A 13233-nucleotide genomic window follows, 5' to 3' on the forward strand; every position below is an offset into this window, starting at 1 on the left:
ATATACACATATTTCAATCTACTGGTCACCATTAGAGGATGATAGGGAATCAATTCAATATCCTAATAACTGACAAATAAATGGGAAAAATCAATCATTGTCCTTGCTGTATGGTATGGACCATACTACCGTGAAACCAAATAGCAGGTGAAAGGAATCATTTCTTCATGAAGTATTCTAACTAATAAAAGAAAAAGATATAGGGTAGATTATTATGATTTTCAGCTTGCTATGAATTAGGGATCTAGGCAGCATCAACAGCCACAGACATCTCCAAAAGAGAGGCAAATAGACGTATGTGCCTCATGAGGAAGAAAGTGACACCACCCAAATAGCCTTGCTAAAAGAATTGAATCTGAGTCTGAGTAAGCTCTGAAATTCTGCCAACTTGCAGAAGCAATGAAACGTGTCAAACTGCATATGAATATTCAACCAGTAAAATTCAGATTGCAGGAAACTTTGCAAGACAAATGGCCCATGTTCTTCAACAGGTAGATTGTAAAGAAGAGAAAGGGATGGGGGAGATTTGGAAAGTGAAAAAAAAAAAAGAGAGCAAGACTCAACTATAGCACTAAAGGACATTCAGGTGATGAAGCTATAATGAAATGCAAGTGTGGTGATTTAAAGCATGCCTACAAAATTTTAAACACTCCTCCCATTTGGGAGCCCTCCCTTTGAATCTGGACTGGCCTTAGTGACTCACCTGTAACCAAAAAAAAAAAAAAAAAAAAAAAAAAAGGCAATGGAAATGACTCTGCATGACTTCTGAGGCTAGGTTATAAAAAACAATGACATTTCCTCCTTGCTCATGGGGACACTCACTTTGGGAGCCCTGAACTACTTTGTAAGAAACATGATTTTTATGAGGCTGCCATGCTGTGAGAAAACCCAGGCCACATGGAGAGGCCATACATAGGTCCTCTGGTGGACAGTTCAAGCTGAGCTTCAGATCCCAGCTGACAAACAGGATCCACCCCCAGACACATGAGGGAAGATGCTTCTAGATGACGTCAGCCTTAAGAGGTTGAATCACCTCCAGGCACTGAGTCTTCCCAGCTCAAACACTGTGAAATATAAACTGGAATGCTGTAGCCCATTGCACTAGTTTGCAGAGCCAATTGTTGGTATCTTTTCCCAACTCCACATTCAGTGATGTCACATGGGTAGCTTGAAATTAGTCATGGTAGGAATATTTGCCCCACAGAAGTGAGCAAATACTATAAATCGGGGCATTCATCTGTGCCTTATCTGAATTTCTGACCTACAACATCTGTGAGCATAATAAAACAGGTGTTTTAAGCCACCTAGTTTCAGAATCATCTTTTTTTTTTTTTTTTTTTACAAGGAAGTGGCTACTATAAATAGAGAGTGGTCACTTTTGTGGGGAAGAAGGTGGTTGAGATTGCAACTTGTGAAACTTTGGAGCAGCTGGAAATTCTATTAATATGGGTGGTGATTATAAAAATGCTCATCTTGGGGTGCCTAGGTGGCTCAGTTGGTTAAGCATCCGACTTCGGCTCAGGTCATGATCTTGCAGCTCATGAGTTCAAGACCTGCGTCAGGCTCTGTGCTGGCAGCTTGGAGCCTGGATCCTGCTTCAGATTCTGTGTTTCCCTCTCTCTCTCTGCCCCACCCCACTCACACTCTGTATCTCTCAAAAATAAATAAACATTAAAAAATTAAAAATATAAAGATGCTCATCTTAAAATAATTAAGTCATATATTTCTTATGTGTGATTTCCTGTATCTTTTATTTTATAATAAACATTTCTATAAAATAGTCCTTCTTATGTTGGAGATAGTAGGGTGATGACTTCATTTGTCTTTATTTCCAATATATATTCAGCAAAATGCATTTTTCTAGCTCTCTCTGTGTGTGTGTGTGTGTGAGCTCTATGCCCGACATGGGGCTTGAATTCATGATCCTGGGGTCAAGAGTTACATGCTCTATTGACTGAGCCAGCCAGGCAACCCCAAAATGCATTTTTGATACGGAATAACTCTAAGACAATGCTAAGAGTTAAATTTAAAAATTCTGAAATCTAAATTGTGTAAACCTATAGGAGCCTCCTGGTAATAAATATATATATTCAGAAAATAAGCAATTGTACAGTCTCAAAGGAGAGAACCCCTTATATGAGTTCAATTCTTTACTCCTCTTGATCAAAGTAAAAAATGAGCTTACTTTAAGCTTATACAAATATAACTTTTATGCGTGTGCCAGAATTTATAGGATATAGAAATAAAGCCTTCTTAGTACGTTTCTTACTGTGTTTTACATAGAGCAGAAATACACTCCTAATTTATTTACTAAGACAGTTTTATACTAAATGTTTTGAACATACACATGTTCCTATTTTAATTGCCTTAGATATTGCTAGATTTTTTATTAAATATAATTTATTGTCAAATTGGTTTCCATACAACACCCAGTGCTCATCCCAACAGGTGCCATCCTCAATGCCCATCACCCACAGATATGGCTAGATTTGATCAGATTGGAAATTAGTTCCTAACATTCAGTTCCCTGTATTTAGCAAAATTAGAATCACTGTGTAATAATAATATAATAAATAGGCTTGCACGGTACCCTACATAAGGGGCCCTCAATATTTGAGCTGTACTAAGTTGGTAGAACATGTAAATAGCAATATGGTTTGATTTCAGGTGTTTGAGAAAGGTGCTTGCCACAGGTAGTGAGATTTCACCATTAAAATGTACTTCCTTGGGGGCACCTCGGTGGCTCAGTCAATTAAGCAACCGAGTTCAGCTTGGGTCACGATCTCACGGTTCGTGGGTTTGAGCCCTACATCGGGCTCTGTGCTGACAGCTCAGAGCCTGGAGCCTGCTTCCGATTCTGCACCTCCCCTGCTCATGCTCTGTCCTTCTCTGTCTCTCAAAAAATAAATAAATGTTAATAATAAAAAAAGAAGAATGTACTTCCTTGTGTATGTAAGACAAATATTTAAAGACAAATATCACATCCCTTTCAGCCAACACCTCTACAGGAGTCAGAGTCACAAATCTCATGAGATTTATGGGCCTGGACTTGGCCCCATACCTGAGGCAAGGTAGGAGAGACTTCAGAAAAGGCAGGGGTGGGGGATTTGTAACGAATGGAGAGGTGGAGAATTCCAAACATAAGCTTTGCCTTCTTCAGACCCACTCTGTTGAGCTGTCATAGGTTCTCCAGCTTACTGTGAGAAGACTTTTTTTTTCTAGAATGTGGCAAAGGGCTGAAAGTTTTCTTGGCATAGATACACACACACACACACACACACACACACACACACACGGTTAAGGAATGAAGTAAATTGTAATGGGTTAAGCACTGGGTTAAGTAACACATGCAGTAGGATGGATTAAATAGTCTTGATGTAGCAGTGGCTTTGTTAAATAATTGTTATCATTTCTTAGATTTCAAAGCCCCATCACCCATGCAATGGTATACCAGTACTTTTTTGACAAATTCAGCCCAGTTCAGGGATTCTGATCTGATGATTACAATTTCAGTCTCATTTAGGTGTTAATTATCTCTGATCCCTACCTTTGCATAACTACAGTGAATCTCTCTCTCTTTCTCTCTTCCCTTGCTGGTTTATGACCATGTGACAGTCTGAGTCTCATATGAGAATGGATATAGTGGTAATTTTGTGATTATCCCCATTTCTGTCTGATCCGCCTACTCCCATGAGGCACTTCCACTAAAGTAGCAGTAGGCATGTAACTCCAGGCATGAGGCTGGCCTGATCTGTGTGCTCCAGAGACTCCCTGAGACCTCCCAAGAGATGCCGTTGCAAGATGGTGAGGGCCCAGGATCCAACTCTTAACTTCTGTGAATGTTACTGGCCTCTGCACTAGCCAGAGAAGATCCTTTTCTGTTTCTCTCTGCCCCTGTTTGTTTAATCAAGAGTGGTGGTGATAGACAATAGCCAAAGTATGGAAAGAGCCCAAATGTCCATTGATGGATGAGTGGATAAAGAAAATGTGGTATATATATACAATGGAGTATTACTCAGCAATCAAAAAGAATGAAATCTTGCCATTTGCAACTACATGGATGGAACTGGAGGGTATTATGCTAAGTGAAATTAGTCGGTCAGAGAAAGACAAAAATCATACGACTTCACTCATATGAGGACTTTAACAGACAAAACAGTTGAACATAAGGGAAGGGAAACAAAAATAATATAAAAACAGGGAGGGGGACAAAACAAAGGAGACTCATAAATATGGAGAACAAACTGAGGGTTGCTGGAGGGGTTGTGGGAGGGGGGATGGGCTAAATGTGTAAGGGGCATTAAGGAATCTACTGAAATCATTGCTTCACTAGATACTAACTAATTTGCATGTAAATTTTAAAAAATAAAAAATAAAGTTAAATCAAAAATAAAGTAAAATAAAATAAAATAAAATAAAATAAAATAAAGAAAAGAAAAAAAAGTGGTGGTGATAGGGTAGCCTTGAGGGTTCCTAGAGAGTGGCCCCTGACCTGACACCATGGGGAGCCCAGGAGTATGGTAGGTCTTTGAACTTAACAAGTTGAAGCACAACACCTTATATTCTCAGCCACGAATGGTCTCTGTGGTTCTCAACAATTCCCACCTTGATAATGTATCTTTCAGATTTTAGACATAGCTTTGCACAAACCATTGAACAGACAGAGGTACAGTTTATTTGTTTTTGCTCTCAAGGACTCCATGACAACAGGAAAATGCACATTGGATACTTTATCTTTACACATTAACAAAACTCTTGGTCACCCTAAACTATTACAATGTGATCTTTGATATAATTGTGTACTTTTTGTCTTCACTGTGTTATTGTAAAACATAAAACGTTAAAACAGAAAACAAAAACCCATAAAAAAATGATGCTAATGACTCATTTCCAGTTCTTGTACCTCACAATTTTTTCTTCTCTCCCACTCCTTTTTTTCTTTTTTCATATTTGCTTTCTCTTTTCATTTTTCTTTCTTACCTAGTGGCTCACTGCTTTAGTCACCTATTGGTGGCACCCAAAGGCATTTCTTAGGCTACTTGGTGACCCTCAGAAATAAAAGAGATTGGAGAAACTTTTACTGATTAAGCAATTTATCTTGACTGGAATATTGTCACTTTCATCTGATGCTACTCCAACTAAAAACAACTTAAGTTTACTAACATATGCTAGCAAAATAATACTTTACGTTTACTGAATTAAATTTTAAATCTTAAGTCCAAACTGCCAAACATTTATGATGAAAACGTTTTCAGAAATTGATGATGTTAGATGACCAAGGTGGTATTCATCAGTGGTTTTGATTTAAAAATCAAAGAAACAAAACATGTTAGCATTGAGTTTCTGTGGAAGTTTTCTCTTGGTTAGCCTTCTGCTCTTCTGTTGTAATTCCAGACACAACCACTAAGTTACTTACACTGCTGGCGTGTCCAGATCTGTCTAGTGTGCCCTGAATGGCTTTAGCTTTCCTAGGATGGCCATGTAAACTTTTTGACCTTAAGGATGGAAATCCCATAGTTTGGTCTGGTTTCACAGACAGTAAATTTTCCTTTTCAGTTCTGTCAGTTACAGTTAGAGATAAATGAGAGATTTGAGGGACTATTTCAGAAACACAGTTTTCATCTTCAGTGTCTGTAAGTTGCTCTTTATGCTCGGCTTGCATTGCAGCTTCTGACACAATGTAAGGGATATCTGTACTTCGAGAACGTGTGATCTTTTGAACTTGATATTTCCATTCTGTTGTCCAGTGATGAACTGTAGAGGGTCCTGCTGGGTCCATGATTGAACTGTATTCTGTACTCCTGTTGTTAACCCCGCTGACCAGTTTTCGTCCACGGGAATATACAAAGCTTCTGGACTTCATTGTTTTATAAGCACTGAACGTTTCATCAGGGCGATAGCGTGTCAATTTTGCTTCTTGTAGGGGATAGGAAATTGTGCCCTCTATCTGTGTTGTCTCCACTGTTAGCTGACGGTTCTGAAAATCTGATTTGTTCTGTCCATGCATAACATCTGTTTGATTTACACTTGGGGGAATGGTTTCTTCCCTTTTAGAGGCTGCCTGCTTTCCATCATCTTCGGCTGAGATCCCAATATCTGGACCTAATTTCAGCTCTGAAGAGTTCTTTATGTTGTCTACTGCAAGTTGACTGCAGTCAGGTGTTGCTGGTGGGCTTGTGCTGGGTAAAAGGTGAAGGCTATCTTGACGCTCTGGTACTAGATGCGTTTTTGACTCCTTGTCTTCCTTCATCCGGAAGGAGCAGGCTTTCCTCCTGAATCCTGTCCCTGGTGGCATTGAGAGATCCTCGTACAGCAACTCCTCTCCATTAAAATGATATCTATACATGCTATAACCATCGGCGCTATTGATACTGCTTTGTCTTAGAAGGTAAGTTGCATCACATTCAGAAGAAGCTCGGGACCTCGTCTGGATCAGGTCGGACTTGTCAATTCCTGCGAGATTTTCAAGAGCATTCACCATCCTGTTCGACAGTTCTTCCAGTTGAGAAAGGCGAAGGTCCACAGTCTGTAGGGAAGTTTTCATAAAATTTTCTCTTTCGTTGATTTCTTCCAATCTCATTGACATATTTTCAACTCTGGTGAACATAAAGGAACATAAAAGTTAAGCTGAGATTAACTAAAAATTAAAAAGAAAAATACAATGTGATTAGTGTCATATGCTTTTCCAGGCTTTTGAGAATCATGGAGCTCACTGGGCATATTTTCAAACTTCATACTGCTTCATACTTCAAACTACTAAAAATGACTATGAGCTCATATATGGATCTTGAGAAACTTAACAGAAGACCATGGGGGAAAGAATGGGGGAAAAAAAGTTACACAGAGGGAGGGAGGTAAACCATAAGAGACTCTTAAATACAGAGAACAAACTGAGGGTTGATGTGGGTGGGGGAGAGGGGCAAATGGGTGATGGGCATTGAGGAGGGCACTTGTTGAGATGAGCGCTGGGTGTTATATGGAAGCCAATTTGACAATAAATTATATTAAAAAGAATAAAAATAAAAATGACTGCGAGAGCCTCAGAAAGTAATAGAAATACAGTTAACACATAGTGTATATACTACTTACCATTCATGGTTGTGTCTTACGTATTCATTAGTAAGTGCTTACTGAGGTACTATTCTAGGCTGGTTTAATCCTCACAACAGCCTGAGATAGGCACTATTATCAGCATCCCCATTGTACAAATGAGGAAATCGAGTCATAGTGTAAATAATTTGTCCAAGGTGAGCTGTGGAGCTGCACATGGTGTATCTCTAGCATCTGCTTCAGCTTTGGTCTCTTAGTGGGCATATCACATTGCCTCCGAGAATAAAAGAAGATACTAGCACTTAGGTTTTTGAGGTTTGATTATAGCTGTCAGCAATTAATGGTTATGTTGACAAAATTAATTGAAATCCTTATTTGAAGTTCAGGGGATTCAGAAGATGAATTGTTCATAATTAGGTACAGATTATCAGATAGTTTACTCAAGGGACAAGAGGTCATTTAATTATCTGAAGAACACCACTAACTTTAAATTGCTTATTATATTTAACAGTTAGTGTTCCCTTAATGGGTTTTTTAAAAAAGATTGTGGTAGATTACAAATACCTGCTGCCAGACTTTTAACTCGTAGAAGATCAGGCAACAACTTATGAAATCAAAACCTGCTGGTATAGACTATGTTTTATATTTCAAGAATATGTACAGCATGGGGGTGCCTGGGTGGCTCAGTCAGTTAAGTGTTTGACTTTAGATTTCGCTCAGGTCATGATCTGACAGTTCGTGAGTTCGAGCCCCACATTAGGCTCTGTGCTGACAGGTTGGAGCTTGCTTGAGATTCTCTCTCCCTCTCTCTCTGCCCCTCCCCCACTTGTGTGCTTGCTCGCTCTCTCTCTTAAAATAAAAACTTAAAAAAATAATATGTACAGTATGAATTTTTTCAACTGGTTCATGAAATTAATTCTAAGGGCAGTGGGTCATGCCCAGGACCTAGCACTGTCTTCTAAAAGTTGAATTTGCCCCCAGGACATGGTGAGGGTCAGCAGTAGGGATTGTGGCTCCCAATTGGAAGCCTCTGGGCCCTCTGAACCAGCAATATGGTGATCTGTTCCAGCAAGTTCATCCCTGGGTGGAGATCAACACTTTGGTCTGATTCTGTCATGCTTTGTTTTTTTCCCACCCTCTGATCTTTTCTTAGAAACACACAGGCAGTCTCCAGGGTCACTGAGTTTGCACTGAGTCTGTTTCTAGCAGGTCCTTGCTACCTTCTGTACATATCCTCATAAATCCTCTCACTGTTCTCCTTACTTTGCTCTTACCCACTTGCTGAGCGCCTGCTGCTCTTCTCTGCACTGAGTTTCTGCTCTCTGACTACATCTCCTGTGCTTTCCTCACTCCCAGCTACCTCTGCAGTTACCCTCCCTACATTCTTCCAGAACTGCTTTTGTTAATGCTGTGCTTCCGTTGGCCACTTTGACAGCTGCGCTCTGATGTGTGGGAGGGTCCTTGGCTATTCTGGACTTCTTTTTGTGGGGAAAAGACTATTTATATGTCCCCTAGGAAACCACATCATTTGAGCAGGAAGGGTCTGGCTTCCTGGAAATTTGCCACTAGGAGGACCAAATTCACTGTGTATGAGACGTCCTGACTCTCGTACCACAGACACTGCAGGTTCTAAAGGTTCTCACTCCTCTTGCATTTTGGCCACTGACAGAACTTTTGCTATTTATGTTACCTCAAGTAAGACTCGGTTTTCTCTGTTAAATGTATGTCTCCTTGCTCACTTCAAATCTGTTACCATTGATGAATCCTTTTGTGTTAAAATCCACAATCTCCTCTGTAAAGTCAAACTTGAGATCCTTTAACAAATACTACATTAAGAGCTAATACAGCTGCGCAGACTTTGAAAAATACGCACTGGCAAAATATAGACACGTATCTTTCCTCTCAAATCTTTTATAATTCTCTGCCTATGTTTTGCTTGTATTACCTAATTCAGATAACACCATTGCCAGCCACTCATACATAAAAGGGAAACTTGCTGTTTGAGACAACATGGATGGACCTAGAGGGTGTTATGCTAAATGAAGTAAGTCGGACGGAGAAAGATAAATATCATATGATTTCACTTATATATAGAATCTAAAAACAAAACATGTGAACAAACAATAAAGCAGAAACAGACCCCTACATAGAGAGAACAAACTGTGGGGTTACCAGAGGGGAGGAGGAAGGAGGATGGGCAAAATGGGTGAAGGACAGGAGGAGGTAAAGAGTGAATAAGTCAAGGAGATGAAACGTACCGCATAGGAATATAGTCAGTGGTAGTATACTAGTGTTGTGTAATGACAGATGGTAACTACACTGTGGTGAGCTACAGAGTTGTCAAATCACCATTGTGCACCTAACACTAATGTAACATTGTGTGTCAACTACACTTCAACAAAAAAATATAAAGGAGGCCTCTGAGTATTTAGTCTCCCTTACAGTAACTCTGCGTTCCTACTTCTCTAACCCCTTGCCCCCTGCACTGAATAAATTACCAAGCTCTGAGGTAGGACTCCCCTGTAGGTGTCTTTAAATATCCTGGCATCCCTACTGCCACTCCCTTAGTTCAAACTGTGGAAGAAACAACGTTTCACGATGTGGCTCCGATTAAGGAAAAATACTTATTAAAGGTACTTATTTCAGGCTTGTAAACAACTGCAGCGTTTTGGAGACAACAGTTTAAACAGCTATCCCACATCAAGGGGCGGCTATACCAAATCAAGGTGTGCTGTATTGAGTTTTTATAGTATGTCTGAAAAGGAGAAAGAAAAGAAATGAGTTTAAGTTCACTTGTATCTGAAATGATAAACAAAAAGGGTGGATAATAAACTATCTCCTGTGTTAGCTATACTTTGTGACTTCCCACAGTTACTTAAGACTTTTCCAGACCTTAGCATCCCTATAAAGAGTGATTTCCATTTCAGATGGGGAAAGACAGGCTAGCTAGGAAACACTTTGACGAGAGTCCCATATCTGTTGACACGCTGAGTAGCAGAAAAACAAACGAGAGAAGTCTGTCATTTCTGATAGAGCTTGTAGCAAGATATGAACTTTCTTACTCTCTTAAGTCTTAATTTTGCTTTCCTTTCTGTGCAGAGCGAAATATTTTTCAGCACAGCACAGAATGCAAAGGTATTCTTAGGCTAAGTGATTTGCTTTTTTTTTTTTTAATTTATTTTTTTTAATTTACATCCAAGTTAGCATACAGTGCAATAATGATTTCAGGAGTAGATTCCTTAATGCCCCTTACACATTTAGCCCATCTCCCCTCCCACAACCCCTCCAGTAACCCTCAGTTTGTTCTCCATATTTCAGAGTCTCTTATGTTTTGTCCCCTTCCCTGTTTTTACATTATTTTTGCTTCCCTTAATGTTCATCTGTTTTGTATCTTAAAGTCCTCATATGAGTGAAGTCATATGATATTTGTATTTCTCTGTTCTTTTTTTTTTAAGTTTATTTATTTTGAGAGAGACAGAGACAGTGTGAGTGGGGGAGAGGTAGAGGAGGAGCGAGCGAGTGAGCGAGTGAGAGAGAGAGAGAGAGAGAGACTCCTAAGCAGTCTTGGTGCTTCCAATGCAGAGCCCGATGTGGGGCTCGAACTTAACGAAACTCCAAGATCTTGACCTCACATGAAACCAAACCATTTAAGCCACCCAGGCACCCATGATTTGCTCTTAAAGACATATTTCTCACCTGACATATTTCTAATTTCATATCTAAAAATTTTTTTCTTTTAGAAATTTTCAGGCAGTAAACTATTTTTTTTCTTCTGGTATTCAGTTGTATGAATCACCCGTTGTGTGACTTTAGGATGTAAAATGTGTTGATTTGATACATTTACATATGACAACGTGGTTGCCACTGTAGTGTTATCTGACACTTCTATAAGCTATCTTCTATAAAGTTATCTGACTTTCTAATGTCACATAATTATCATTTATTTTTTGTGGTGGGAACAATCAAGATCTAGTTGTTTTTGCAATGCTTAAATTTATAATACAGTATCGTTGACTATAACCACTGTGTGGTACTTTAGATCTCCGGGACTTACTGGTTACAAGTTTGTGCCCTTAAACAACACGTCCTCAATTCCCGTGGTAACCCCTGGTAGCCACTTTTCTACTTTCTGTTTTTATGAGTTTGGCTTTTTCAGATCCCACATATATGCGATCATACAGAATTTCTCTTTCTCTGTCTGACTTATTGCACTTAGGCATAATGCCCTCAAGGTCCATCCATGTTGTCACAAATGTCAGGGTTTCCTTCTTTCTCATGGTTACATAATATTCCGTTGTGTGTGTAAACCATGCCTTCTTTATCCATTCATCTGTTGGTAGACACTTGGGTTGTTTCCATATCTTGGGTATTTCAAATCATGCTGCAATAAACACGGAAGTGCATATATCTCTTGGATCTTCTGTTTTCATTTCTTTCAGATATATATCCAGGAATAGAATTCCCGGACCATCTGGTTGTTTTATTTTTAAATTTTTGAGGAGCCTGCATATTGTATTTCATAGTGGCTATACCAATAAGTTTTCATCTCTCTAGGATAAATAGGAGTGGAATTGCTGGTTCATACAGTGAATGCATGTTTAACTTTATAAGAAGCTGCCAAACCATTGTTTAGAGTGGCTGCACCATTTTATAATCCCAGCAGCCGTGTAGGAGAGTTCCAGAAGCTCGGTGTCTTTGCTAGCATTTGGTATTGTCAGTATGTTTCTGTTTTAACTATTGTAATATGTGTGTACGATTATCTCATCATGTTTTTTTCAAAATTAAAAAAAAATTTTTTTATTTGAGAGGGAGAGAGAGAGAGTTGGGGAGAGAGGCAGAGAGAGAGAGAAACTTAAACAGGCTCCCCTCTCTGTGCAAAGCCCAACTTGGGGCTTGATCCCATGACCCTGGGATCATGACCTGAGCCGAAATCAGGAGTCGTATGCTCAACTGACTGAGCCACCCAGGCACCCCTCATCACCATCACTCCTCATTTAATTTGCATTTCACTAATAGATAATAATATTGAGCATCTTTTTATGCACTTATTTGCCAAACTTAACTCCTCTCTGGTATACCTATTCTCATATTTTGCCCATTTTAATAATTGGGTCGCTTTCTCCCATATTACTGAGTTTTGAAGTTTAGAAGAGTTATAGAAGTTGAAGTTCCAGAAGTTTAAGACTTCTAAGTATGTTGTTCAATAACAGTGGTAGAGTGGACATCCTTTGTTCTCAATTTAAGGAGAAACCATTCAGTCTTCCACCATGTCAGCTGTGGGTTTTTTTTTGGTAAATGCCATTTATTAGATTGAGGAAGTTCCTCTCTGTTCCTAGTTTGCTGAGAGGTTTTCATTTTTTAAACTTTTATTCTTTTCTTTCTTTTTTTTTTTTAATCATGAATGGATGTTGAAATTTGTGGAAATGTTTTTTTCTTCACCAGTTGATATTATCATAGGTTTTCTTTAAACTGTTAGTACAGTGGATTACATGGATTTCCAAGTGTTGAACAGCCTTTCATTCCTAGGACAAACTCTACTTGGTTGTGACTAGACTCAACTTGCTAATATTTGTTGTGAAGTTTTGTATCTATAATCATAAGGGCTATTGACCTATAGTTTTCTTCTTTGGTTCTGTCTTTGATTTTTGTATCAGGGTCATGCTGGCCTCAGAAATAAGTTGGGAAATGACTATATCATTTACTATAGATGTTATATTGGTTGTTCTAGGGACTACAAAGTAGATAGTAACATTTCATAGTCTACTTAGCATCAATATTTTACCACTTCAATTGGACTTAAAAACATTACCACAATATAGGTCCATTTTCTGCCTACCTTTTTATGCTTTGGTTGTCTTAGATATTACACAGACATATATTGAAAACCCCAACATTCCTTCATTCCTGATGTTCCAAGTTTACTTCTGGTATATGTTCTTCTGTCTGAAGGGGTTCTTTAAAAATTGTTATTATTTTATTTTTTTATTAATTTTTTTAAATGTTTAGTTATTTTTGAGAGAGAGCGGCAGAGTGTGAGTGGAAGAGGGGCAGAGAGAGAGGGAGACACGGAATCTGAAACAGGCTGTCAGCAGAGAACCCGACATGGGGCTTGGACTCATGAACTGCGAGATCATGACCTAGGCCGAAGTTGGACACTTAACTGACTGGGTCACCCAGGCACCC

The 13233-nt window shown here is 39.0% G+C and overlaps 1 protein-coding gene across 1 annotated transcript in view; it reads right to left on the reverse strand.

The window, feature by feature from the left end:
• Positions 1–5329: 5329 nt before the first annotated feature.
• TRPM1 (transient receptor potential cation channel subfamily M member 1) overlaps positions 5330–13233 on the reverse strand; it is a 95388-nt gene continuing 87484 nt past the window's right edge. The window contains 1 exon segment of the mRNA XM_047862890.1: positions 5330–6596. Within this exon segment, the coding sequence (XP_047718846.1) occupies positions 5330–6596 (1267 nt within the window).

Source organism: Prionailurus viverrinus, chromosome B3, assembly GCF_022837055.1.
Source record: "Prionailurus viverrinus isolate Anna chromosome B3, UM_Priviv_1.0, whole genome shotgun sequence".
NCBI lineage: Eukaryota > Metazoa > Chordata > Mammalia > Carnivora > Felidae > Prionailurus > Prionailurus viverrinus.